Raw genomic sequence first — 26,430 nt, forward strand, 5'->3', positions numbered from 1 at the left:
CCGTGCGGGTCGGGCCAAGGGTCTAGTATCTTATGGAACCACCCAGGGTCACTTCAAACAAACGGATTTGTTTATTTGTTGTTAGAAAAGCAGCTCTCTTTCCCGCATCCTCTGAAGGGGCAGGGGTGGAGAGTGTCCCCAGGTGACCAGGCAGGAGCGTACTTCCACATAGTCCGTGGGGACCAGCCCTCGCTCTCCTCTGCTGTTCTTGCCTTCCAGCCATCCTCCGCCGATGTCCTGCAGGAGTCGGGAGAGAGAGAGATCAGAGATCCGTGATGCTCCAGCAGCCACTGTGCTTGGGGACCCGGTGGGCCTAGTCTCCACCCTGTGCCCTTCTCACCCCCACCCGAGGCCTCCACAGCCCTGTAGGAGCCACATCCAACAGAACCCACCAGAGCCTGCAGGAGCCCCCTCCTGGGGAGGCAGCGCAGCCTGACAGGCTGGCCCCCCAGGGGTGTCCCAGGAGAGAAGAAGCATGCAGGGGGCAGGGAGTAGGGGGTGGGGGCTGGTCAGCTGCTGTGGCCTGGAGTCCTTCTTTGGCCATCTGAAAGCGGAATGAAGTGGGCAACTGCCCTAGTCCTCTGGGTGGCACCGGCCTCATTCATAACGACAGCCCAGAGTTCCTGGGACTCAGGACAGATCTGGAGGTCAAACCCTGACGCGCGCAGGGGGGCCTGAGTGGAAGTGGGCCTTCTGAGAAACTTATTCTCTGCACCTCGATGTGGCTGGGGTGTCCCCCTGTCTGTTTGGAGCCGCCTGTCTGTCAGGCGGCCGCCATGGCGGGACTTCCCTCTCCCCAGTGTCAGTATAACAGACTCTTACTTCTCCAGCAAGACTTCCAAGCAACACGGGGAAAAAGTCTTATGTGGGTTTGAACGGTCAACTGTTCAAACAAAACCCTCGAAATGGGCCCGAGGGACAACTGGAATCAAACGTAGTAATGCTCTTACCGAATTGGTAATTGTGATGATTTCTCCTTCGTTAACTGTCAGTTCATTATTTCCAGGTTCAGCAGCAAAATCATACAAGACCCGCGCCTGTGGGGAGGAACAGGGGAAACCATGAAGGGAACGCGGCGGTGGAGGGAACAACCTGGATGTTCCACGCTGCCAGCGGCAAGTACAGAAAAGCCCTGAGCTCCGGCCCGCGGGAGAGGAAGAGGAGAGGCCGAAATGATGCAGGACCACCAGGAGGAAGGAGGGGCGGGCGCGTGCACGCACACACACACACACACACACACACACACACGCTCCCGCTCTCTCAAACACATATAGATGCGCACACGCACACGCTCTCACTCACACATGCACACTCACACAAAGCCTGCAGCTCCAGAATCCAAGCTCACACGTGCGCGCGTGCGCGCACACACACAAACACACACACACACATAACCTGCAGTTCCAGAGTCCCTGTGCAAGCTCACACACACATGTGCACACACACATGGTCTGGCTCTTTCTCACATACACACATCAACACACACACACAGAGTCTGCAGCTCCAGAGTCCCTGTGCAAGCTCACACACACACACACATGCTCTGGCGCCCTCTCTCTCTCTCTCTCTCTCTCTCTCTCTCTCTCTCTCACACACACACACACACACACACACACACACCAAGTCTGCAGCTCCAGAGTCGCTGTGCAAGCTCTCTCACACGCATACATGCTCTCTCTCTCACATATAAGCACGCACACACACATACACGCTCTGGCGCGCTCTCTCTCTCTCTCTCTCACACACACACACACACACACACACACACACACACACACACAGCCAGCAGCTCCAGAGGCCCCGTGCAAGCTCACCCTTCGGCCTACCCTTCAGCCTACCCTTCAGCCGCAGAGGCTGGGCAAATTCTGGAGGGGCAGCCTCCCCACAGGATTGAAGTACCAGATCTATTTCCCCCCTCCTGAGGACCTCCCGGGGCCCCAGGGAGCTGTTGCCTTTTGCAATCAGTCTCCTGCAAGGAAATCTTCACAGGAAGCAGCCAGTTCCTCAGCTGCTTCCCACTGAGGAACCTGGGCACGGACCCAGACCCAGCGATGCAGACACACAAGAGCACCACCGTGGGCACGGGCAGAGACTCGGACACGCAGGGTCTACTTCCCACTGCAAACCCCAGGCCGCTGTCTCTCGGGACAGGAAGCACACTTGAAAAACTGGAGATCACATGGTAAGAAACCTGATTTGTTTTCAAAAACGTTTTCAGCTCCACACAGCGGATGGGGACCGTCAAACAGAACAATGGACTTGCAATCACCTGACAAATATTCCCAGGCCCCGGGCCACGCGGCCAGAGCCAGGCCAGCCAGGCTCTTGCTGGACACTTGCATTAGCTCTGTCAGATGGGGGAGAGAGAGAGAGAGAGAGAGAGAGTGTGTGTGTGTGTGTGTGTGTGTGTGTGTTGGGGGTCGTGGGCGGGGGGGGGGAGGGGGGGAATGACACTCTTGTTCGCAGGGGACATGCAGCAATCGGGCAGCAAACACTGACATGCAGTCAGGTGTTGAATGTGAAGTTAACTTCTCTGCATGCTTCAGAACAAACTGTTGCAAAGAGACAATCAGGAAGGGGCTGCCTGGCAGGTAGAAACAGTGTCAGCTGCTTCCCTCCCCCAGAGAGGCTGCTGGGGCACAGGCAGAGGCGACAGCCCAGGGGACGGGGCAGCCGGGCAGGGGTCTGGAGAGGACCCTGCCCCTCCCCTACTCCCCCCACGGCCTTCTGAAATCCGGCGAACGCCACCGACCACGCGGACAGAACGCCACAAACAGCTTCGTGTTTCCTACATGTAGGGCCTGGTGAAACAAGTCGAATATTTCAAAAAGAGAACCCTGACTCACTTAAACATGACTGAACATTCCCTTCGCGCCGCAAGGTTACATCTACTATACTGAAACACTGTGGGCTTATTTCAACACCGACTGAAGACATTTTTAAATTTTTTTTTTTTACACCTACAGATGCTTTTTCAAACAGAACTGGCGGTGGCGGATGCACCCTCGGGAGAGCATCAGTCCTATCAGTCCGTGAGGACAAAACTGGGGGAGGGCGCTTCCCTCACAGCCCAGATCTGGGGCGCGTGCCCCTCCCTTCCCTGCCCCCCCGCCCCCCGCGACCTCACCCACCAGCTAGGAACAAACGGCCTCCAACCCCAGACCTGGGCCCGAGCCCACACTCGCGGCCACTGACGACCAGCCTCTGTTACAAGGACACACAAGGATTCCGGAAAAGGCCCCTGGCCAGTGTCCGGCCGTTCTCTCCCTTGCCCACCGGTAACAGGAAGGGCCAAGGGCAGCTGAGCCCACATGAAGGGCCCAGGGTGCCTCACACCCTGTCCCCCCCAGGGCCCCCTTGTCCTGGGAGCCGTGACAGTACCGTGAGGCCCCGCACCCCTTCCCTCTGCAACCAGCCCCACCCAGCTCGGGGGCCCTGGGGAGCAGCACCCAAATGGGGCGGTGTGGGGAGACCCTGGGAAGGCGACCGACGGCCCGGGCGAGGGGTGCAGAAGCCGCCCGAGGAACACGGTGGCGTGTAAGTCATGGAAACACCCATGATGACACGGGACAGCACGTGGGAGTGAAGAACCCATTCCTCGGAACGAGGGGGTACGACGGACACAGAGTGAGGGACCCAAAAAACGGCAAAGGTGAGGCCGAAGCAACAGCACGGCGTTCGCACACGTCACACTGGACCTCAGCAGCCTCACCAGGGCCCTCCCACCTCTGGACGGACACAGGTCCAAGCCCTAAGAAGGGTAAGGGAACGAGGGGCCATTGGCCGGAAGCCCGAGAGAGCCCTGCATGGGGGCACGGATTCTAACCCATGAGTCACCCTCTACAGGGGGCCACACCCAGTGGCCCCCAGGAGCTACTCCCAGCTCTGTGCTCAGCAGGGATCCAACCCGGCCTCCTGCTTTATGTAACCAACTCTCACCTGCGTTGTTGTAAGGGCTCACTACTGTTTCCCAGTGTCCCCTTTACCTAAGTTTTTCAGAAGAAACAACGTAATAATTGCTCAGCGCCTGACTGACGGCCACTCATGTCTGCAGGAGGATTTGCCTTTATTCAAAGCGGTTCAGGCGTGAGTAGTTGCAGTTCAAATTCCTCTGGGATTTCAAAAGTCACAGACCCACCTGTGGCGTGCTCAGTCGTTATTCTGAATCAAATACAGAATCAAACCACCCCTATAAAATTTCGTCCTGGGGGGCTGGAGTTATAGTCCAGCGGGGAGGGCGTTTGCCTTGCACACAGCCAACCCGAGTTCAATCCCCAGCATCTCCCCCAAGCACCTCCAGGCGTAATTCCTGAGTGCAGAGCCAGGAAGAACCCCTGAGTGCAGAGCCAGGAAGAACCCCTGAGCATCACGGGCTGTGACCCAAAAAGGAAAAAAAAATTTGTCCTGATAGGTGCAGCCCCCGGAGCCTATGAAGGACCTTCTGGGTCCTGAGCCTCTCTCCGCCTAAGTTCTGGCCTCCCTCTGCCTAACTTCTGGCTGAGACTTCTCAGGCAGCGATGTGCAACTCAGCACATTTCACCTCTGCAGCCTCAAGTCCGGGACAGGGGCAAGTCCGGGAGAGCTGCCCAAGGGGACGGTCGCCCCATTACCTGTGATCATCTGCTTCTAAACGTCCCGAAGAAGGAAATAAAACAATGTGTTTCGTAATCAAGCCAAGAACATCATGCAGACACAGCTGCCCACAGCTGTTCGGGGGAAGACCTCCCCAGCAGACGTCTCGGTGCCTACTTTCTGATGTCTGGGAAGGAAAAGGTCTGCTGGGAATGGCTGGAAATTTAATTTCTGTTATGCAAAAAGTCTCACTGTCAGCAAAAACTGGTATGTTCTCCAAAAATATTTTTCCCCGAAATGGATTTCTATCTGTTATCCTGAAATGTGATACATTTGAAGGCTTTTTTTTTTAACTAGTCAGGTTTGAGAATTTTCCAACGTGAACAAAAATGTAAGTAGAAATTCACGGAATGCAGGAATATAAATGTAGAAGGAATATTTGGAATAATCTTAAATCTGAGTGTAACAAAGTGCAGTTAAACAATCCCACCAAGAAAAAGGTCCCAAGCAGCGGACAACAGAAAAGACCAATTGTCCCGTTCACTTCCACACGACCCCGGTCACCCCCCTCCCCCCAATTCCAATCCAGCAGAGCAGTCCCGGGCAGCGCCAGACCCAGCAAGCATCCGAGCGGAGGCCGTGCAGGAGGCTGCAGTGACCTGACGGTACTTTCCACTAATTCTCCGCAGATGAGGACAGAGACAGTGCGAGAGAGATGCCTGCCTTGCCTGAGGCCAGCCCAGACTCCAGCCCCAGAACCACACATGGTCCCCTGGGGCCACCAGGAGTGATCCCTGAGCACAGACCCTGAGTACCACCAGGTGTGGCCCAAAACTAAAACAAAAACCAAACTCAACAGCTGAAAGCTTCTTTATGTTGACTATGTTAATTAGAGCCATCAAAAAGAAGTTTTCTTTTTTTTTTTTTGATGTGGTCACATCAAACTGTCTGCAACACGGGTCCAACATGGCTCTCACCAGTGAGCCAAACAGAGACCTCTGACACATGTGCTGCCTTCTGCCCTGCCCACAGTTCATCTCCCCCCTGCCCCCCACCCCCCGAGTTGGTTTTGTACTTTGGAGGCCACGCGGTTGGTTTTCCTCTCCCGGTGGAGGCGGAGGGAAGCAGTTCCGGTTTGCAGGCCACCCGCCAGCCTCTGCAGCTGCAGTGCCAACGTCACCCGGGTGCCAGGAAGCAGGCGTCCCTGCTTCCCAGTTACGACCTTACGGCGCCTCGGGGCAGCGGGGACCAGGCTCCTGGCCACAACAGTCCACCACAGAGAAAACGCGGCTTTAGGAAGAAAGAATTCATGTGTCTCATATCTGGAAGGGTCCGTTTTTCTAACATACCAGAGTGCTCTGCTGACAGCGTACAGAAAAAAAATACGTCCCTCAAACACTGGACAAGGGCCCGACTGCACACACGCGGCTGTATCACTAGGTCATCAGCGCTGCTGTGCCCGCAGTGGGGAGAATCCCACCCACCCTCCCTGGGCCACTGCAGTTCTCCACAGCAGCACAGCTACAGAAGCAAGTCCCGGGCCGGGGCGATGGCACAGCGGGGAGGGCACCTGCCTTGCACACGACCCCGTACGGTTCCCTGAGCACTGCCAGGAGTGGTCCCTAAGCACAGAGCCAGGAGCCAGCCCTGGGACGGCCTGGCATGGCCCCCAAACAAAACAAAACCAAAAGGGGGAAGCCCGAGAACGGCTAAGCAATGAGAAGGGGCGCCACAAAAGGAGGGCGCCTCCCTCCCGTTTCGGCACTGCGGGCTTCTGAGCACAGTGCCGGGGCCAGCGTCACTGCTGCCTGCTGAGGGAACGCATGCCAGGCAAATGGGGACATGCATTTCCAAAGGGGAAGAGCCCTGGAATCCTGGTGCTAACCGACAGAAACTACAAAGGAATGTATGGAATTGCACGGTAGCGACACAAGGAGAGAATCGAGACACGCGAACACCCCCAGAGAGAAAAGCCAGACAAGGGGGGGAGGGTGGGAGCGGGGGAGCACGGGGCGGGGGCGGGGAGCCCACCTCAGTGGAAGACGTGACCCGGATTCCGACCAAACAAGACGCTTGAGAAACTGAGGATCTGAATATTTCAGAGCTGGGTGACGTCTAGAGATTTAATTTTCTGGGCCGGAGTGGTAGTAGAGGGGAGGGTGTTTGCCCTGCAAGTGGCCGACTTGGGTTGGATCCCCAGCACCCCACGTGGTCCCCGAGTCATGCCAGGAGTGATCCCCGAGTGCAGAGCCAGGAGTCAGCCCAGAGCACAGTGGGGTGTAGTCCCCAAACTAACACACACACACACACACACACACACACACACACACACACACACACACAATCAGATCCTACTTCTGGTATCCTGATTGCATTTAACTTTAAGTTAAAAAGTTTTAATTGAATCACCATAAGATCTATAGTTACAAAGCTGTTCATGATCAAGTCTCAGTCACACAGTGTTCCAAGATCCCTTCACCGGTGCACATTTGTCACCACACTCCCACCCACCCGCTGCAGCCTGCCTCTAGGCAGATTCTCTCTCTCTCTCTCTCTCTCTCTCTCTCTCTCTCTCTCTCTCTCTCTCTCTTCTCTCTCTCCCCCCCCCCCCCCCCCTGGCACTGTGGCTTGCAATGCTGCTTATGAAAAGGGGATCACACATAGCCCTTCAACCTCCTTTCAGCACCCGGTCCTCTGAGTTCTTGCCCAGAGTGATCAGCTTCAACTGCCACTGTCACAGTGGTCCCTTCTCTGTCCTACCTGACAGCATTTTTAAAGGATTCCCATCTTTGGGCTGGAGCGGTTGCACAGCGGGTAGGGTATTTGCCTTGCACGTAGCTGACCCTAGTCGGCGCAGGTTCGATTCCTCCGCCCCTCTCGGAGAGCCCGGCAAGCTACTGAGAGTATCTCGCCTGCACGGCAGAGCCTGGCAAGCTCCCCGTGATGTATTCGATATGCACAGTAACAAGTCTCACAATGGAGCCGTCACTGGGCCCGCTGGAGCAAATCGGTGAAGCAAATCGATGAACAACGGGAGAACAGTGTGTTACAGTGTTCTATCATTGGAAACACCCACTCCAGTGTGTGAGATGAGGATGGGTCTGGGGGAGTGGCTGAGCTCGGGAGACCCCTCAGACTCCACCAAGGTTCTCCTTGTGAACGTGTCTGACGGGCCCCCAAATACAGGGGTTTTAAGGAAACTATAAAATGTGCCAAAGGAAGCCTTAGGGGAGTGTTGTAAAGAGGACATCAAACGGGAACAAACCCCTTAAGCCTGCGGGCTGGATGGTACAGTGGGTAGGGAGCTCATCAGGGAGAGTCAGGACTGAGCCCAGGGCACAGCGGTGTGGTCCCAAAGCATACGAACAACAAATACTGGAGTCCTGAAGAGAGGGAGAGAATTTTCTTTTTCCTCCAATTAAAATGCATTCACTTTGCTTGGCAAAAAAAAATAAATAAATAAAAATAAAAAACCACCCCCCCCAAAAAAAATCAACCTAAACACAGTATAATATATTAAAGTGAAAAACGCCCCGTGCAGCCGCAGACTAGGGTTGGTTCCCCGTCTTTATGCAGCCATTATTCACAGTGGTGAGGGGGGGGGGGGGGCGGGGGCGTCTGAAAACTCAAAACTAAAACTAAAGACATAACGATTTATACTACTTTCATTTGCTGGCTGGCTTAAGATGAATAAATAAATAAATAAGCTGTGATGGGCAGATACCAGGAGAGGAATTCCTGCACGACGGGATGATGCGGCAGCGCTCACCACAATTCCAGAGCCATGCTGAGAGAGGGGCCCCTCCTCAATCCGACGCCAGGGGTGCCCCCCCCCACTTTGCTGAGCCCCCAGAGCAGCGGACCAGACCACACAGCAGAGGGACCGCAGGCCAAGGGCCTCCAGGCCAGGGTAAGAAGCAGACCGGGGGAAACCCGGCTTTGGCCAAAGGGGAAGGATTTGCGTCTCTGGGGAAGGCGACAGGAGTCTGGTGGTTTGTTTCGGGGCCGCAGCCAGCTGTGCTCGGGGTGTCCTCTTGGCTCTGTGCTCGGGGAGGGACATGGGGCCGGTCAGATCCTGGCGGTGTCTTCGGTCTGCATGAGGAAGGCGGGCACCCTCCCTGCTGCCTGCCGTGGGCACCATCTCTCAGGCCCCAGGGGTGGCTTGGGGGGCCACCCTGACAGTGCTCAGGGGCGACTCCCAAAGGTGCCGGGGGCGGAGCCTTCTATAGGTCAGCCTGGACTCAGCCCGCTGAGCAGCTCTCTGCTGGCCTGGGAGCTCTTCCTGGAAGCCTCCAAAAATCCAACAAAGAATATGGAACTTTCCCTTCCCTACTTCCGCATAACAGAGAAGAAAACGCTTCAAAGTTTGACTCAAAAGACTGGAAAACACAATCTTGCTGGTTTGTCTGGTTTGGCTTTGGAGTCACACCTGGCGGTGCTCAGGGCTGACTCCCAGCTCTGCGCTCTGGGATCACTCCTGGCAGGCTCGGGGGGCTCTCTGGGGTGCCGGGGATCGAACCCGGGTCGGCCAGATACAGCAAGTGCCCCACCCTCAGTACTGTTGTCGATCCGGCCCCAGCAAACAGAATCTCAATAGTATCACACGTTCCTGGAGTTGTGCTCCACTCTGAGTACTGCTATGTCTACGGACCCCTCACAACCACAAGCCACATCATGCAAAATAAGTAATAATAAGCTAAAACAAAAACAAAAGCAAACGTTCTGCCAAAGGCTGCAAAGTGCCTCTGACACGCTGTTTGGCAGCAGGTCCCCCAGCCTGGCAGAAGCAGCAGCCCCTCAGCTGACGGCCCTGTGCTGGAGGCCGGCCCTGCCCCCCGGCCCTGCCCCCCAGTCGGCATTCCCATGCCCGGCAACGCCCTGCGCCAGCCTCAGGAAACAGCCCGGCCCCAACCAAAATAGCTTCGCTGCTTCCTCATTGTTAGTGACCTGTGCACTGAAGTAAACAAGCAAGAAAACGAGCAAGCAGCCCCCACCCCACCCCCCTCCAGCCAACCCCAGAGCCAAGCGGGAGAAAACTGGCAACCCCCAGAACAGCGTCTGGGCATGTTCCCCAGCGCCCCCAGAGTGAGAGGGAATCCCTGGTAACACCAGCCCGGCTGGGCCCAGTGCTGCACACTCCGTTCCCCAGCCGTCCAGGGCAGGGATGCGGGGAGCGTGTGCGTGCAGAGCCCCAGACCAGCATGTGGCCCCCGGACTCAGGAGACGTCCCTGACCTCTGGGGTGCGTGCACCTAGCGGCGCATTCCTTATGCTAGAGTGCTCTGGACCACAACTCTGGAAAGTTCTGGAAGGAGTCTCAGGGCTCAGGCCACTGACTGCCACCAGTGGCGGCTGTGCGGTCCTGCACGGGGCTCTGGTCACCCAGAAGCCCACCTGGTGTGGGATGCGTGCATGGTCGTACGACCCTCGGGGGTCCCTGCACCCAGCCCTCTGACAAGTCACAATAACCACCATGGAGTAAGAAACAAATAATTTACAATAAACTGGCCCAAATCCCTACTTTCCTTAAACAGCAACCTGAGAAAAACAGAATATGGTGGGTGGGACGGTGAGGGGCGCGGGGAGTGGGCGGGAGTCCCGGCAGCAGCAAAACCCAAAGTCAAGGCAGAAGCAGGCCCTCCCCGGGAGGCCAGGCCACGCTCTGACCAGGTCCCCTGTCCCTCTGCATGCTCCCTTACAGAAGGACAGAGACCTGGACAAGACCTGCTCGCTCTTAGCAACAAAAATCGCCAGGCAGGGGCTGGAGTGATGGCACAGCGGGTAGGGCGTTTGCCTTGTACACGGCCGACCCGGGCTCGATTCCCAGCATCCCATATGGTCTCCTGAGCACCACCAGGAGTAATTCCTGAGTGTATGAACTAGGAGTAACCCCTGTGCATCACTAGGTGTGACCCGAAAAGAAAAAAAAAAATCGCCGGGCAGGGGCTCTGTGTGGACGATCTGAAACCCATCCGGCTGGCTCTGGACCACCAGCTCAGCAGAATTTCGAGGACGGCCCAAAGTATCTCTGACTTGAACCCCAGGACACACCCCGGAACTGTAAGTAAAAACCTCAGGCTACACGGTGCCAAAAAGAGAATTCCTGCTTGAACGTGGTCCCATTTTTTTTTTCCATACTGGTGATCGCTGCCAACGAACGACTCTTCCACTTGAACTCCCCAGTCACTTTATCCTGAGTACCCCGGCAACGCGGCTGAGGATGATGACCCCTTGATGTCAAACGCTAAGAGAAACTGCCCTCACGAAGGACTTTATCGGTCGCATCGAACAAGAGCCCCACTAACCCTCCGTGTGCATTTCGCGCAGATGCAGACACTCAACTCAGACGCCGGAAGAGAAGGCAGGTGCGCCAGGGGCAGAGCTCCTGGGTGTACCACTGGGGGTAACGTGGGGTGACCCCAGGACGTTCTCCACTGTCACTTAGACCTTATGGGTAACCTGAGAAACCCCAAATTGACGGGGAGTCGGCGGAAGAGCAGCTCACGCCGCTGGCCCTTGGCCTCTGTCCCCAGCATAGCGGGACCCCAGCCAGGGCCCCGGGACACAAAACTGCTCCGGCAGGCACTTAGTGACGAGGACAGGCCGGAGAGAATAGAGAATGAGAAAACTACCGTATTCCGTGAGTGAGCAAGACGTGGCACTCCCGTGGCAAAACTCCACGAACCAAGATCAAACAGCAGGGAGGCGGCAGGGTGGCGGAGAGCCCCCCGCGGAGCGCCCCAGGAGAAGCAGAATTGGACCGAGGATAGCATCAGGCTGCGCTATGCCTGCCTGAAGGGCAAGAAGAGGCTGAAAAAAACGGGCAAGGCCTTGGGGGCTGGGAGGAAAACCACGTGACCCCAATCCCACAAGGCTGGGAAGCGGACAGGACATAATTTTCTGGAAGTGGCAAAAACCTTTCTGAGTCTGTGAGAACTGCAGCCCACCGCCCTGAGAGGCTGGCTGAATTTCACAAACACTGAGGGACTGATGAGGTGATTCGCGGGGAGGCACGGGCCTTGCATGTGGCTGATCCTAGTTTAATCTCTGGCACCATATTTGGTCCCCCCGCCCCCACACCCATCCCGTTCCCAGCACTGCCAGGAGAAAGCCCTGAGCACTGCCAGGCGGGAGGGCCGAAAAAATAAAAACAAAACAATTACCCAAATAAAAAAAAACCCCATGGATCTGCAAAGAGGCATCGTAATCAAACCACAGGACACCAGGGCAAAGGGCTGACCCTTACAGGCAGCCAAGGCCGGGCCCGGAAAGAACCGTGACCACAGGCTTCTCAGCTGAGATGACACACTTCAAATCCATCTGGCAGTTGTGGAAAAGTGACCCTTGCTGCCCGCTAGAACCCTAGAGCCAGCAAAGCACCCCTTAAAAACGAGGTGAGACAGTTCTCTTCAGACGACCAAAAGCTGGAAAAGAAACCATGTGAATGAAAGGCCATGCTTTTCTCCAAAGAAATGCAACAGGTCTGCATAGGTTAACTGTACCACCAGCCATGGGCACTGCCGCACTATTTCTCATGCTCTTTGGTGGAGTCCGAAGGTTTTCTGTGTGAACCACCATGATGAGTGGAAACAGTGACAGTTTTACCTCTCCCTCCCCTAACTGGACCTCCTTCTTTTTTCCGGCCTCATCTCTGCGGCTGGGAAACCCAGTACTTGGTTGAGTAACAGAGGGGAGAATGTGTTTCTGGGCCTGCGCTTAGGGAAAAGGCCTTGTTGGTCATCATTAAACAGCATGTTAACTGGATTTGTTGAAGATGATCTTTACTCTTGAGCCATGTTCCTTCTATATCCACTGTGACAGCTTTTAGAGTACGTGGACACCGAATTTTGCCAAAAGCTTCCTCCACGTTGATTGAAAGGATCGTATAATTTTTTATCACTTTCTTCCTGTTGACGAGTCGTTCACTAATCCACGTATGTTCAACCGATGCCCTTGCAGTGCTGAAATCAACTGCACTTGGTCCCGATGTATGATCCTTTTGTAACTTGCTGCTGAATTCAGTCTTGACGGTTCTGTTGAGGGCCCCTGCCCAGGCTCACTGGGACACTGGCCTGTCGTTCCTCGTGATGTACTGCCTGCTTGGGTCCCTTTGGCCTTTGGTAATGGGTATTTAGAAGAACCCCCTCTTCTTCAGCTGTTTTAGAAGAGTTTGGACAGGACAGACAGTGGTCATCTTCGAAGGTTTGCTAGAAATCGCCAGTAAGGACATGTAGATCTGGGCTTTTATGCTGGGGGGCTCTGACTGTTCTGTTTTCCTGCTAACTGACCTGTCCCTCAAGGTTCTGGGGGGAGGGGACACTCCCAGCAGCACTCAAAGCTCACTCCTGGCTCTGTTATCAGGGATCCCTCCGGTACCAGGCATCGTACCCTGCTTGGCTATAAGCCAGTGTCCTACCCACTGTACCAGCTCGGGGTTTTTGTTTCTTTACTTCTTCATGGGCTAGAGTGATAGCACAGTGGGTAGGGCATTTGCCTTGCACACAGCCCACCCAGGTTCGATTCCTCTATCCCTCTCGGAGAGCCCGGCAAGCTACCGAGAGTATCCCGCCCGCACAGCAGAGCCTGGCAAGCTACCAGTGGCGTACTCAATATGTCAAAAATAGTAACAATGATGGTCCTCATTCCCCTGACCCTCGAAGAGCCCCCAATATGCCACCAGGCTACACTAGCATGTGACAGGGATGAATGGAGACGTTACTGGTGCCCGCTCGAGCAAATCGATGAACAACGGGGTGATAGTGATAGTGATATTTGGGTTCTGGGCCCCACCCCGTTGTGCTCAATGATCACTCCTGATGCGGCTTGGGGGACCCTCGGGGGTACCAGGGATCAAAGCTGGGTTGGCTCCGTGCAAAGCACTGGCTTACCTGCTGTACTATCACTCCAATTCCATCATCCGCTTGTTTTTATAGGGGCTGCACCACAGTGCCACAGGCCCTGGGGCCTCTCCTGGGAGTGCTCAGTCCAGCATGAGCCGGGGGGATGTGGTGGAGAAAGGGGCTTCACCCTGGGGTCCTTGGGGGCCACACAGCTCTGGGGATTAAACCCAGGACCTTTGCATCTGCCCTGCCAGGTGAGCTCTCTCTCCAGCCCTGGCCTTCACCTCAAAGTTCAACCATAATTATGGGGCTGGAGCGCTAGCACAGCGGGGAGGGTGTTTGCCTTGCACATGGCCGACCTGTGTTCGATTCCTCCATCCCTCGCGGAGAGCCTGGCATGCTACGGAGAGTATCCCGCCTGCATGGCGGAGCCTGGCAAGCTCCCCGTGGTTTATCTGCTATGCCAAAAACAGTAACAAGTCTCACAATGCTACCAGTGCCCGCTCGAGCAAATCGATGAACAACGGGAAGACAGTGCGACAGTGCGACTTCTTCATGATCTAGTTGTTTGATGTTTGAAGCCTTCTGTGTCCTCGGCTCTCTCCCCTCTCACTCTGACCCTGTTCACTGGTCGCTCCTTCCCGTCAGGGGTTTCTCACTCGCGCTCACCCTTTCAAAAGGGCCGTTTTCGCTTCCAGCGGCCTCGTGGACAGACTCTGACGTCCATTTGCTCCCACTCGAGTGTCAATACTGCCTTCCTCCCCCTGCTCTGGGTCACCCTGGCTGCCAGTGTGTGCCAGTGCTGGGCAGCAGCGGTGCTGCCCAAGCCAGGCAGGCCAGGGTGACGGGGTGGGGGGAGGGGGGCCGGGGCTCAGGGTCACTCATGCCCAGAAGCAGCTGCAGCACCAGCAGACAGGCCCAAGGAGCCACCGGGGCGGGCAGGCAGGGACCCGCCTCTGCAAACACCCGGAAGCCACAATAGCGCTATGGCCAGGCTGTCGTCTGGCACCCTGCCAGTGGGCACGTGTTCGGCGACGCTCCTGAGAGCGGGGTCCCAGGGGTACCTGTGCGCCACAGCTGAGCAGATTCTGGTATTGACCAGGAGTTCAGGGTCCCGAGAGGCTGGTGATGGGGCACCTGTGAGTGACCAAGAGGCAAGCAGGAGGTGCCCAGGGGGTGGGTGTGGCTCAGGGTGGGCCCCACCCACCTGTCTGGGAGGCAAAAGCAGCCATTAGTTTAGCAGGGGAGGGGCTCGCCTGAGAATCTGCATTCAGAGTTGGGGCCTGGAGCCGCTGGGGGCCAAGGGGACACCTGGAGGTGACAGTGCCCTGGACCCCAGCACGACTGTGTCTTCAGGATCTCTGGGAGGGTGGGGGCAGGGTCCTGTGCCCGCCCCGGCCTGGGGGAAGGGCAGCCCCCCTTGGTATGCTCCACGTGCAAGGTCAGGGGTGGGGGACTCCCCTTAACCACACACACACACACACACACACACACACACACACACACACACACACAGGAAGCCCTCTAAGGGGGGTCCTGTGAAGCAAGATCCAATAAGGCGCTCACCAGCAAGGTTGTGAGGTCACCAAGATGGCACCCCAAGGTGACCTCACATGTGGACACCAACGGCCCACCACCACTGGACTCCCTAGGCCCTAGAGTTCCCTGTCGCTCCAACGTTTTAAGTACAGGGTCACAGGGGTGCCCAGTGTTTGGGGTCTAGCAGTGACGTGCTCCTGGGCAGGCGGCCCTCTGCGTGCCTGGCCTGAGCACATACCTGTGGCCCTTTGGGAACACTTTGCCTGTCGGGGGTTCAGGCCCCCGGTAGTGGAGATCATCCAGGTTCTGGTGTCGGACAAGTTTTCACTCAGGTTCTAGTGTTGGACAAGATTTTATACAAGTTTTGGAGAAGATTTTACGTAAGTTCTGGGTCAAGCAGGTAAAGGGATGTCCCTCTTGTTCCAGCCTCTGTCTGGGTCACCAGCAGCGCTTAAAGGACACGTCAGCCACGCCCCAAAAGGAGAGAGAGCACTGCTGATGAGGGCCTTGCCTTGCACAAGGGGGACAGCTGGCGGGGGTTCAATCCCAGCACGGCACCACCAGGAGTGATCCCAAGCACAGAGCCAGGAGTAAGCCCTGACACTGCTGGGTCAGCCCCCCTGCCCCCACCTCACACACACACAGACTCACACAGACACACACACTCACACACACAGTCACACATACAGACTCACACACAGACTCACACAGACACATACTACACACACAAGACACACAAACTCACACAGACACACAGATACACACACAGAGACACAAAGACACACTGACACAGACACACACACACACACACACACACACACGCGAAAAATTCTCTCAACCTCAAACACTCCCTGGCCTGAGGCTTCTCTTCAACCATGAAACAAACTCGCCACATCTGTGCACATTTCCTCTGCCTGACCGTGGCCAAGTTTTTGCCCAGTCACCTGGCCGGCTACTGTCCAACCCAGCCTGTCCCTGTGGACGTCCTGGTCACTGCCGACACCGTGAGAAACTCCCGAAACGTGGGCGCTGGACTCTGCCCTTTGTCCTCCTGCCAGCCACTAGAACCCAGGTTCCTCAAGGGCAGTCCCCTCTCCCTCTCTGTGGGTGATACCCTCCCGGACGTGGGCACGTGCTGTCTGGACACTACTGAGCCCCCCACCCGGACAGAGCAGAGTGTCTGGGAGGCGCGGGGTCCTAGGCGTCTTCAGGAAGTCGTAAAGCCTAGAAGTGTTCAGAGATGGGATAGGAGCGCGAGAGGAGGCGGGCACAGGGCGCTCCCCAGGGAGCCGGGGCTGGACCCCAGACGCGGAGGCGCCCAGGGCTCAAAGTCCTGCTCCTGACAACGGCCACCTGCACTCTGCCCTGGGGACAGGCCCACGGCAGCAGTGGGAGGGTTCCCACAGACTCCGCCTCCCAGAGCAGTAGGGCACAGCCCCCCCGACCACACACACAAACACACTGGACACGCCGCACCTGCACCCCAGCTCTGTGGCCGGCTGGCTCAGGAAAGGCGCTCTCCCCACTCCAGAGAAGCCGCACACTTGCTCAGATGGGTCTCTCTCTCTCTCTCTCTCTCTCTCTCTCTCTCTCTCATAAAACTTTCTGCTCCACACCTGGCTTCTGGAAAATCTTTTTCTTTTTAAATTTGTATTTAGTAATCTTGAGTTACAAAGTCATTGGCACTTGGGTTTCAGGCATACGATGTTTCAACACCAATCCCCTCACCAATGTCCAAATTCTCTTCTACAATAAAAGACTGAGACTCAAGACTGCAATCTGGGGTCCAGAGCGACATTACAGTGGGGAGCGCGTTCACCCTGCATGCGGTTGACCTGGGTTCGATCCCCAGTATCCTGGTCCTGAGCCTGCCAGGAGTGAGCCCTGGGCACAGACCCTCGGGACTAAGCCCAGAGCATGGCTGGGAGTGCTCCCCCCCCAAAAAAAAAAACCAAAGGACTGCAAGCTGGGGGCAGGCCTGGGCTCCCGGCCATGGCCATCACACATCACACAGGTGTGAAGGGTCCCTGAGGCTGGCAGGACACAGCCTGAGTGAGTGTCAGATTCCAGCTGTGCTGACCCGTCCTCCGACAGGATTCTGTCCCCCCTCCTACCTCCACTCAGAGGCGAGGAGGCCACAGGGCCCGACCCTGACGCATGCGGTGGCCACTGCCCTTTCTCGGGGGGCTCTGGGGTCTCTGCTGACCGTGTGCTGCCCCCCGCCCGCCCGCTGCCCACAGCACAGCAGTCATTCTCCGGGTCGCAGACCAGGACAGAGCACAACCTCCACCCTCTGACAAGCCTCGGGTGCTTAAGCCCACAAATCACTGCAATTTCCACGGAAATTGAATTTGGCAATTTCACTTTTGAAATGACAAGTGTGATGTTCTTGAGATGACCGATCTGTGGGCGAGAGAAACGATCTGGGAGCCGAGACACTGGTTGACGTGCTGCCGTCCCAGGTGAGCCCTGGCACCCGAGCCCCGCTGGCGGTGGCCTCCTCAACCCCTTCCCCCCTAAAAAAAAGAACGATCACCCAGCTTAGTTTCAGTGCCCCAGCAGAAAGAATAGGAATACTTTCTCGGGCAACCGTAAATCTCCCAAGTTCACGAACTGAATTTCATTTCGCGAAATGCCAATGGTTGTCCCAAACGTTTACTGCACAGCTCTTGAACCTCTACCAGGGCTGGGGCGCACATCCCTCCCCCAGCACCCAGGCTCTTCTGCCCACAGCTGTCCGGCAACCTGAAGCCCATGGGGGGTGCTGGTGGCTTTTCAGGTGGAGGCGACGGGCCAGCCAGCGGATCAGCCCAGCGGTAAGGGAAGGCCACGCTGCCAGGCGGCTCTGGGGGACGGGCAGGGGAGGAGCCTCCCCGAGGGGGCCTCGGGCTGGCCCTCCAAGCGGGGGACACTTGCGCTGAGAACTGCAGGGCAAGACCAAAGGCCCAGGTCAGGGTACAGGCAGGTCTAGCTGACGGACTCCTCTGCAAAGCCCCAGACAACTGGGCTGGGAGCTCAGCAGAGAAGCGTAAACCACGGGTCCGATCATCAGAGTCCGGAGCATTGCCAGATGGGACACAAAAAGAAAAAAAAATCGAGGCCTCCTGAAACAGCAGAGAGGCCGTGTGAGGGGACACGAAGGCCCCTCCTTCCCGGTGCCCAGGGGTGTGGGCGGGTCCCAGGGCATGCTCCCGAGGGTGCCTCAATGCTGAGCATTCAACGATCAAACTCTTAAGACTTTCCTTCCTTCACCCAGACAGAAAAAAAGAGCACAGACCTCACTCACAGACTGTCCACCTGCCCTGTTCCTGGTCCTTCGTCTTTATCACGCATTTTCCCGCTTTCCAAACCAGACTGCCCCGAAAACACAGCCACGCCAAGCCACCACAACCCGGGGGGCCAGCCACACCAGGAGGATGCCCAGGGCCTGGGTGTCACACGCAAGAAATGACGGTGACAAGTCCATGTCCTGGGAGTCTATTCACAGGACTGAAATGAGACGCCTCACGTGCGTGCACGCACACAGATCTTTTAACCCCCAAACGACTTTCTGTTTAAGGTCATCTAGATCCTAGCTACTTAAGCAGCAGGTCACAACCCTACACGGACTTGCATTATGTTTAAAAAAAAAAATGTTGTTTGAAAATAACATATGCCTCAGAGACCTGGGCCCTACGCAAACTAGATGAGAACGCTATTCAGGTCTCCCAAAGAAGAATAGAAAGAGCTATGCTTGGAATATCACGTTTCACTCAAATGAGAGAAAGAATCCGGAGTTCTGACATCCGTCGACGATCAAGAATCAGGGACGCTGTCTCATTTGCCAAGGTGTCAAAAATCAGATGGGCTGGTCACGTAATGAGATTTAAAGACGACCGTTGGACTAGAGCTGTTACTGACTGGATTCCACGGGATGTCAAAAGACCGCGTGGCCGCCCACCTACCAGATGGTCAGACTTCTTCGTCAAGATCATGAGGTTTGAGGCTCTTCATGTTCCCGGAGCGAACAGATGCCATTGGGCTACACTAGCACGCGACAGGGACAAATGGAGACGTTACTGGCGCCCGCTCGAGCAAATCGACGACTAACGGGAAGTTAAGTGATTAAGTGATTAAGTGATTGAAAATAAATTTCTAGTGGGCCAGGGGAGATAATGCAGAAGTTAAGGCACTTGCCTGGCGCGTGGCCGGGCCTGGTTCAATCCCTGGCCTGGCAAATTCTCCCAGACCCACACCCCCCAGGAGTGACCCCTGAGCACTACTGGGTGTGGCCCCCAGTGACAATGTCAAGAATGTCACGATGGATGATCAGCGGCTGGTGGCTGTGAATGTGGCCTGCTTGCAAGCAGAAGCCCGTGCCTGCTGATGGCAGCCATGGCCTGGCTCACGTGAGCAGCGGGTTTCCCTCACCGCGGGGTGTGTGCAGACGCAGCTCTCCCGGGGCCACAAACGCAGGGCACCAGAGCAGCCGGCCGGGCCTGGCGCACGCGCCACGGGAGCTAGGCTGGGGCGAGACTGCCCACGGAGACGGTGCTGGCAGTGCTGCAGGGACCGGAGGAGGAGCCCGACGCGGTCGGACAGAGACGCAGGAGCAGGAAACGACAGACGACAGAGTGTGCGCCTTGGGGCCCGCCCGCACCCCCGGAGGTGCTCTGTCTCCAGGGCACCGGGAAGGAGGGGCCGACGCATTGCCTCACGCGGCGTCTCTGCTGTTTCAGCTAACGGGGTTCCTGGGGTCGGTCCCAGCTCCGCAGGCCGGGCTGGCCGAGCACCACCCTTGGGGACACATTGGGAGGCCCCAAGCCACAGGACCGACCCAGCATAAGGACGAATCACAGGGCAGATGTCGGGGTGAGAGGCCCACAGAGAGGCAGGCGTGGGGCAGCTCCGCTCCCCAGGAAGACGGGTTGCTGCTGGGAGTGAGAGAGGCAGAAACACGGGCTCGGGACTCGTCTATGCCCCAGAGTTACCCTGATGGCGAATTTTAGTCAGCCCCAAACCCAGCTGGATCAAAGCGCCAAGAAAGGGACCCCTCACCGCCACCCACAGAACTCAGGTTTTCTTGTGTTCCTTGACTTTCGAGGCAGAAGCTGAGATGCTGAAGAGCCTGTAAATGTAAGAACTATAACACTGTTTTATTTCCCTTTCTTGGATTCTTTTTGGGGGGAGGGTCACACCCAGGTGTGCTCAGGGCTTACTCCTGGCCCTGTGCTTAGGGCTCACTCCTGGGGGTGCTCAGAGACCACTCCTGGCTCTACACTCAGGGATCACTCCTGGTGGGCTCAGGGCTTACTCCTGGCTCTGTGCTCAGGGCCCTCTCCTGGGTTTGCCGCATGCAGGGAAGCACTACACTATTGGTGGGGCCCAGAGGACCATACGCAAACGCTGGGGATCACACCAGGATCGGCTGTGGGCAAGGCAAGCACACTTCTTGGCCCAGAGAATTGTTTAAAATATACAGGATTCCTAATTGATGAAATTTGAACATTTAAATTCTTAAAAAAATTCTTTGAAATTTTAAATTCTTAAAAACGAAGAATAGAAAGTTATCTTGACACTATTCAAGAGATCACTTATAACTCGGTTATCAGGGTTCATCTCCACAAAAGATTTTGGCTTTCTAGCAAAGGATTGGCTAATAAATAAAGGTAAAAGGTAAAGGCCCTCCCGTTGATCGTCGATTTGCTCGAGCGGGCCCAGTAACGTCTCCATTGGAGACTTTATTGTTACTGTGTCTGGCATATCAAATACTCTCGGTAGCTTGCTGGGCTAATAAATGTATATTCAAATATCTTAAATTAAAAGGCAAGTGTATTTCCTTTGCAATCTCTCACCAGATATTCGTTCTGCTTAGGGGTCACACCCAACAGTGCTCAGGAAGCCATGTGGCGCTGGGATCACCCGGGCTCCTGCATACCCTGTGTGGTGCTCTCTCTCCAGCTTTGGTTATTTTGCACTTTGGGGGTCAAACCCGGTGACTCAGGGCGTCTCGCGTCACCTCCTCCCAGTCCCCTACACAAATATTTTAAAGCAGTTTCCTAAACCACAGGTAGTATCTTGAAGTGAAGGCCACACCTTGGCCACCCAGCTGTGAACACACACTCTCTCTCTCTCTCTCTCTCTCTCTCTCTCTCTCTCTCTCTCTCTCTCCCCTCCCCCTCCTGGACTCTAGCCCCTGCTGGGGAAGGGCCTGGTCTGCCAAGGGCGCGGGTGTCCATGAAAGGACACGCAGACACATGCGGACACACACAGACACACACGTGCACCCTCGCCACACTAACACCCCCATCACCCTGAAAACCTCGTGTGTGAGCTGCAGTCACAGCACCTACTGCCAAGGCTCGTATGGGGTGACCACGGTGATGCAGGGGAATTATCCTGGCCCTGTGCTCAGGGGTCACTCCTGGTGGGCCACAGAGGTGTCAGGGATTGAATCTGGGTTGGTCACAGGCAAGACAAGTACCTGCTGTACTATCTCTCCGGCCCCATAGTTCACATTTTTTTTAAAATCACTTAAGGCGCATATGCTGCCTGAGCCCTTGTGCTGCTTGCGCCCACGTGGCCGAGCACATGCGGGCTGAGCACATGTGTCGCCCGCATCTCCCCTCTTGAGATGTGTACTTGCATGCTTTTCTGTCTAATGCTAGGATGTCTGTAGGGGCTCTTTCTCCACCCTCAGAGAAGCACGTGTTCTCTCTTGAGTACGTTACTCTCTCACTCTCTTCCGCTCCAAAACCTCCAAATAAAATCTATTTATTTCAAAAAAATTTTAAAAATCACTTAATTGTACTAGGAAAAGCCTAAAGACTCCCCAAGCCGTAACCCAGGATGGCGCGGTTTCTCCTCAGCAGGTGGGAACGTTCCGGCCCCGTTCTCTAGGTCGCCCCCACAGAGGGCCACTATCCGTGAGGCCGGGGCGACAGCACCTTGCCCTGAGACAGTGCCCACCCAGGTTCCGCGCCCCTGGGAATAGCACCTGTCACCGAGCAGGAATACTTCACACTGCACTCTGGGAATGACCACCTGACCTAGGCGAAGGTCTGTTGGACGAAGAGTAACTCAAACCCGTTCTCTGCCCCTCCTCTGTCAGCGGTGGTCCTGCAGAGTTCCAGCACCATCAGAAGGCCTGGAGTGAGAATCCCACCAGAGCAGGAAACTGCGCATAGACGCCGACAATTCCGCCGCCGTGGCCCTGAACCTGATCAGAGTCACGCTGCAAACCCACTGTCCTGGAGTGGGGTTCTCGCAGCGTGACTCTGACCAGCTACTACCAACTAAGTCTCAAGAAGAGAGAAACTGAGGCGAGGCCAAGGCCCAAGTGAACAGAACACTGACGTCCCGCAGTTCTGCTCCGGCTAAGCAAGGCAGGTGCAGGCCGTCGGGGGGCCCCCACTCCCATCACCCCCACACGCTTGCTCAGGGCCCTCAGAACGGTCTCCTGGCACCTGTGCTGCTTAGAGAGCCGGGCGGCTCCCCTCCGCTGGGGGCGTGAGCTGGTGAGTGTGGGACACGGACTCCCTCGAACGTGCTCTGCCCCGGCTGGGGCGCGGGGCTAGTAGGCGGCAGTTCTCAGGGGTGCTGGTGAAGCCCTAGGGGTCCGCCCCCACAGGCCTCAGCGCCTTGTTCCCAAGGTGCGAAAACGTGTGAAAGGTGCCGCCACGCGTGGGTACAAGCCACACCCGCACCCCAAGGCCTGGTGAACCCACACCGGGGGCTGGATCGAGGGACCAGGCAGCGGTTCTGGAAAAGCAGCAGCAGGACGTGCTCAGAGAAACCCATCTGCCTCCCTGCATGGCGGGGGTCCACCTGGGCCCCCCAGTACCCCACCCACCCAACCATCCCTCCTCTGCGTGGAAGTCCCAGGTTCCCTTGGAAAGAATGTTCTGGAATGCCATTTCAGGCCTGGCTCTGCCTCGGGAGAGACACGACAGGGCTGTAGGGAACAGAGAACTGGAGCCTGGTTTGGAAACATCTGCAAGGGCAGGGCCCGGGGGCCTGAGGTTCCAGGCTCCCAAATAAGGTGAGATCAGGGCAGGCAGCATGGAGGGGGCCGGCCATTCTCAGGTTGCCACAGCCGTGAGGCTGTCAGAGGCCCCGGCTGCCAACTCCAATAGGGCACAGTCAGGCACTGAGCGGCCAGGGCCAAGGGGATAGGCCCCTACCCCCCAGGCCCCAGGATTCCATCACTACCCTACCCTCAGATGTCACTGAGCCCTGGAGGAGAGGTGGTGACCTGAGTCAGGCCGGGGGGAGCAGCCTGGCATAGGCGCTACTCTTCCCCTGACCAACCGAGAGTCACATTCCCCAGTTCCTGGGCTGGGCCGGAACCCCCAGCCCCAGGCGTCCCACCCCCACACTGCAACCAGCACACCAGCATCACACGCGTGCAAGGCTGACTCCGTGCACTTGCCGCTCCATCAGGAGTGACAACACTTCAAAATACACGGCCCAAGGAAAATCAAGCCAAGAAAACTTTTTGCAACGTCTGCTGTGAACCAGAAAGAAATGCTGATGACCTGAAATTTAACACATTACTTAAAACGCAGTCCCCCACCGTCGGACAAAAAGACAATGACATACGCTACACGGAGAAAGAAAAGAACTTTGATAGTAAAAAGGTATACTAAGAAGTCATGGTACTTTCGACAGGTCTTACCCATAACAGTGAGCACGCTCTCTAAAGACCTATCGCAAATGTGGTTGGATGTGAGGAGCCCCTAAAAGCTCCCCCACTGGGAAAATTGATCCAGAACTAACCTGGGCTCTCTCTAAGGTGGCAATGAACACAGTGAAAAGAGCTGCAGATGGCAACACCCTAAGGGCAGGCCTGTTCCAAACCACGGCAATACAGGATGCTGTCCGTGGCCCTCGCCTGTGTGTGTGTGTGCGTTGTTTGGGGGGCCGCACCAGGAAGTGCTTGGGGACCATCAGACCCTGGTTTCCTGCGTGAAAAGCACCATCGAGCCATCTCCCCAGCCCTGATTACACAACCACTGTAGGGACAAATAATACAAGATACACCTGGACTGATTCCTGTGAATCGTGATGAGGTACAAAACCCTACGGCAGGTTTGCTGGGTGACTAAAAACAACGGGAAAGGTAGTAAGCACCTACCACTTCCACCCGAACAACTAAGAACTGCAGGGAGCGGCATTTCATGCAAAATCCAAAGGGCCGGCGGAGAGCAGCCTCGGAAGGCCCCAGCCGACAGCATCTGGACACTCCTGAGAACACGGCCCGAGCTCCTGACCTCCGCAACCCCGGAACCAGTGAGACTTTTACATGAGAAACAAGTGTGTACCTACGATGCTGGTATGCTCCCATTCGACAGCCCACAGGCTTCAGGGTAACCCGAGGACTGGACCCAGGCTCTTTCCCAGTCGGTGACTATGAGCTTCCAGGTGATTGGCACAGTTAGGGTCTCCCCATCTGATGCTTAAAACTCAGGACACACAACTGTCACCCACAAGTCCAGAGGCACTTTAAAAAGAGCTCAATTCTGGGTGCTCATTGCCGGGGCCTGGACCACTCCACAGCAGAAATCCCTAAAGGGCCCTGCCCGTGGAGAATACGGGGACAATCCTTGCATTTAGAGAACCTGCACCTATCACTCTCACGGGACACAAAGCAGCAGCACAAGCGATGTGCTCACTCATAAGAATGTGAACGAGGGACAGAGAGAGTCCGGTGGGTGCGGGGCTTGCCTTATGCACAGCCGATCCGGGTTTAGTCACAGCATCCAATATGATCCCTCAAGCACTACTAGGGGTGATTCCTGTGTGCAGAGCCAGGAATGACCATCGAGCATCACCAGGTGTTCCCCCGCTCCCCCTCCCCCCCCCCACACCGAGCAAAAAAAGAGGAATTGGTGGCAAGAGCAGGAGGGGGCGAGGCAGAGAGAGATAGTACAGAGGTCAAGACACTTGACCTGGCCTGGAGCGATAGCACAGCGGGGAGGGGAGGGCGTTTGCCTTGCACACGGCCCATCCCATGGGTTCGATTCCCAGCATCCCATATGGTCCGCCAAGCACCACAGGAAGAAATTCCTGAGTGCAGAGCCATGAGTAACCCCCGAGCATCAGTGGTTGTGACCCAAAACAAAATAAAGAAGAGGGTGGTCACGAGTGGGCACCTTTTGGTGAGAACTGGCTGAAGACCCGTATGTTTTAACCAGGAAAAAAAAGAGCGGGAGTGGGAGGGCAGCTCCCTTCCTGACCCCCAGAGAAGGACATCCTCAGTACTCTAAATCTCGAGGCTACAGAACCGGGTAAAAGATGAGCAAGAAGTTCTGGGCACTGTTAGTGGGGTCTCTGGGGGGGGGGGGGTCACCCCTGCAGGCCAGCACTCCCATCCCAGACCCAGTCCTGTCCAGCTGCACAGGGGAGCTGCTGGTGTCCATGAGCTGGAGGCTGGGCTCCCCAGACTGGCCTGGACACGCTGTCTCTGCAGGGCTGGACATGCGTTAAGGCTCCGCCAGTAAATCCACGTCCCAGACAGCCCCGCTGCTCGCCAGGCTCTCAGGAGCACTGCACTGGGAAGTCTCCCCTACTCCCCCCCTTTCCCACCCACCACCTGCTTCCCGGCGCAGGCCAGGCCTGGACACGGGTGTCCTAAGGCGCAGTACCCCCCCCATGCCCCTGAGTCAGGCACTGAGCCCCGACACCATCCGGGCTGAAGCGCTGGGCATGCCCCAACCTCTGAACTTCCCCCCAAGGGCAGGGCTGGGCCCTGAAGCACCTCCCAGGCCGCCTCTGCAGGTCTGAGACCAGGGCTGGGGGTTCAGACACTAAAAATAGCTCCAAGAAGCAAGTCACAGTGAGTAACATCCGCCGTCTTCAGTTTCTCATGAAGGAAGGGGGTGTGTGTCACACACACTGGAAGAGAAATGAAGGGGGTGTGTGACACACACTGGATGTGAAAGGGGTGTGTGTGTGTGTGTGTGTGACATGACATGGTGACACGTACTGGGAGGGAAGGGTGTGTGTGTGTGTGTGAGAGAGAGAGACACACACCGGATGGGAAGTGGAGTGTGTGTGTGAGACACGCACTGGATGGGAAAGGGGTGTGTGTGTGTGTGTGTGTGTGTGTGTGTATAAGACACACTGAATGGGAAGGGTGTATGTGTGTTGAATGGGAAGGGTGTATGTGTGTGTATATGTGAGTGACACTACTGGGAGGGAAGGGTGTGTGTGTGTGTGTTTGTGTGTGTGTGTGACATGCACGGGATAGGAAGGGGGTGTGTGTGTCTGACACACACTGGATGGGAAGGCTGTGTGTGTGTGTGTGTGCGACACGCACTGGATGGGAAGGGTGTGTGTGTGTGTGTGTGTGTCTGTGACACATGCTGGAAGTGAAAGGGTGTGTTGTGCCCACCTGGCTCCCACCAGACCCTTCCAGCAGCTTGTTCCTGTCCCTGGTGCAGACGTGACCCCGCGTCCCCTCGCAGCCCCGCTCGGGTGTGCAGATGTAAGGTGGCAGG

At 56.4% G+C, this 26,430-nt stretch overlaps 1 protein-coding gene across 2 annotated transcripts in view; it reads right to left on the minus strand.

Moving 5' to 3' along the window:
* SNX9 (sorting nexin 9) overlaps positions 1-26,430 on the minus strand; it is a 75,322-nt gene that overhangs the window by 40,205 nt on the left and 8,687 nt on the right. For both annotated transcript variants that reach the window (XM_056125920.1, XM_056125919.1), the window contains exons 2-3: positions 951-1,037; positions 163-237 (exon numbers count right to left, since the gene is read on the minus strand). In XM_056125920.1, the coding sequence (XP_055981895.1) occupies positions 163-237; positions 951-1,037 (162 nt within the window). The remainder of the gene's footprint in view (positions 1-162; positions 238-950; positions 1,038-26,430) is intronic.

This window comes from Sorex fumeus, unplaced genomic scaffold, assembly GCF_029834395.1.
Source record: "Sorex fumeus unplaced genomic scaffold, SorFum_2.1 ptg000061l, whole genome shotgun sequence".
Lineage (NCBI taxonomy): Eukaryota > Metazoa > Chordata > Mammalia > Eulipotyphla > Soricidae > Sorex > Sorex fumeus.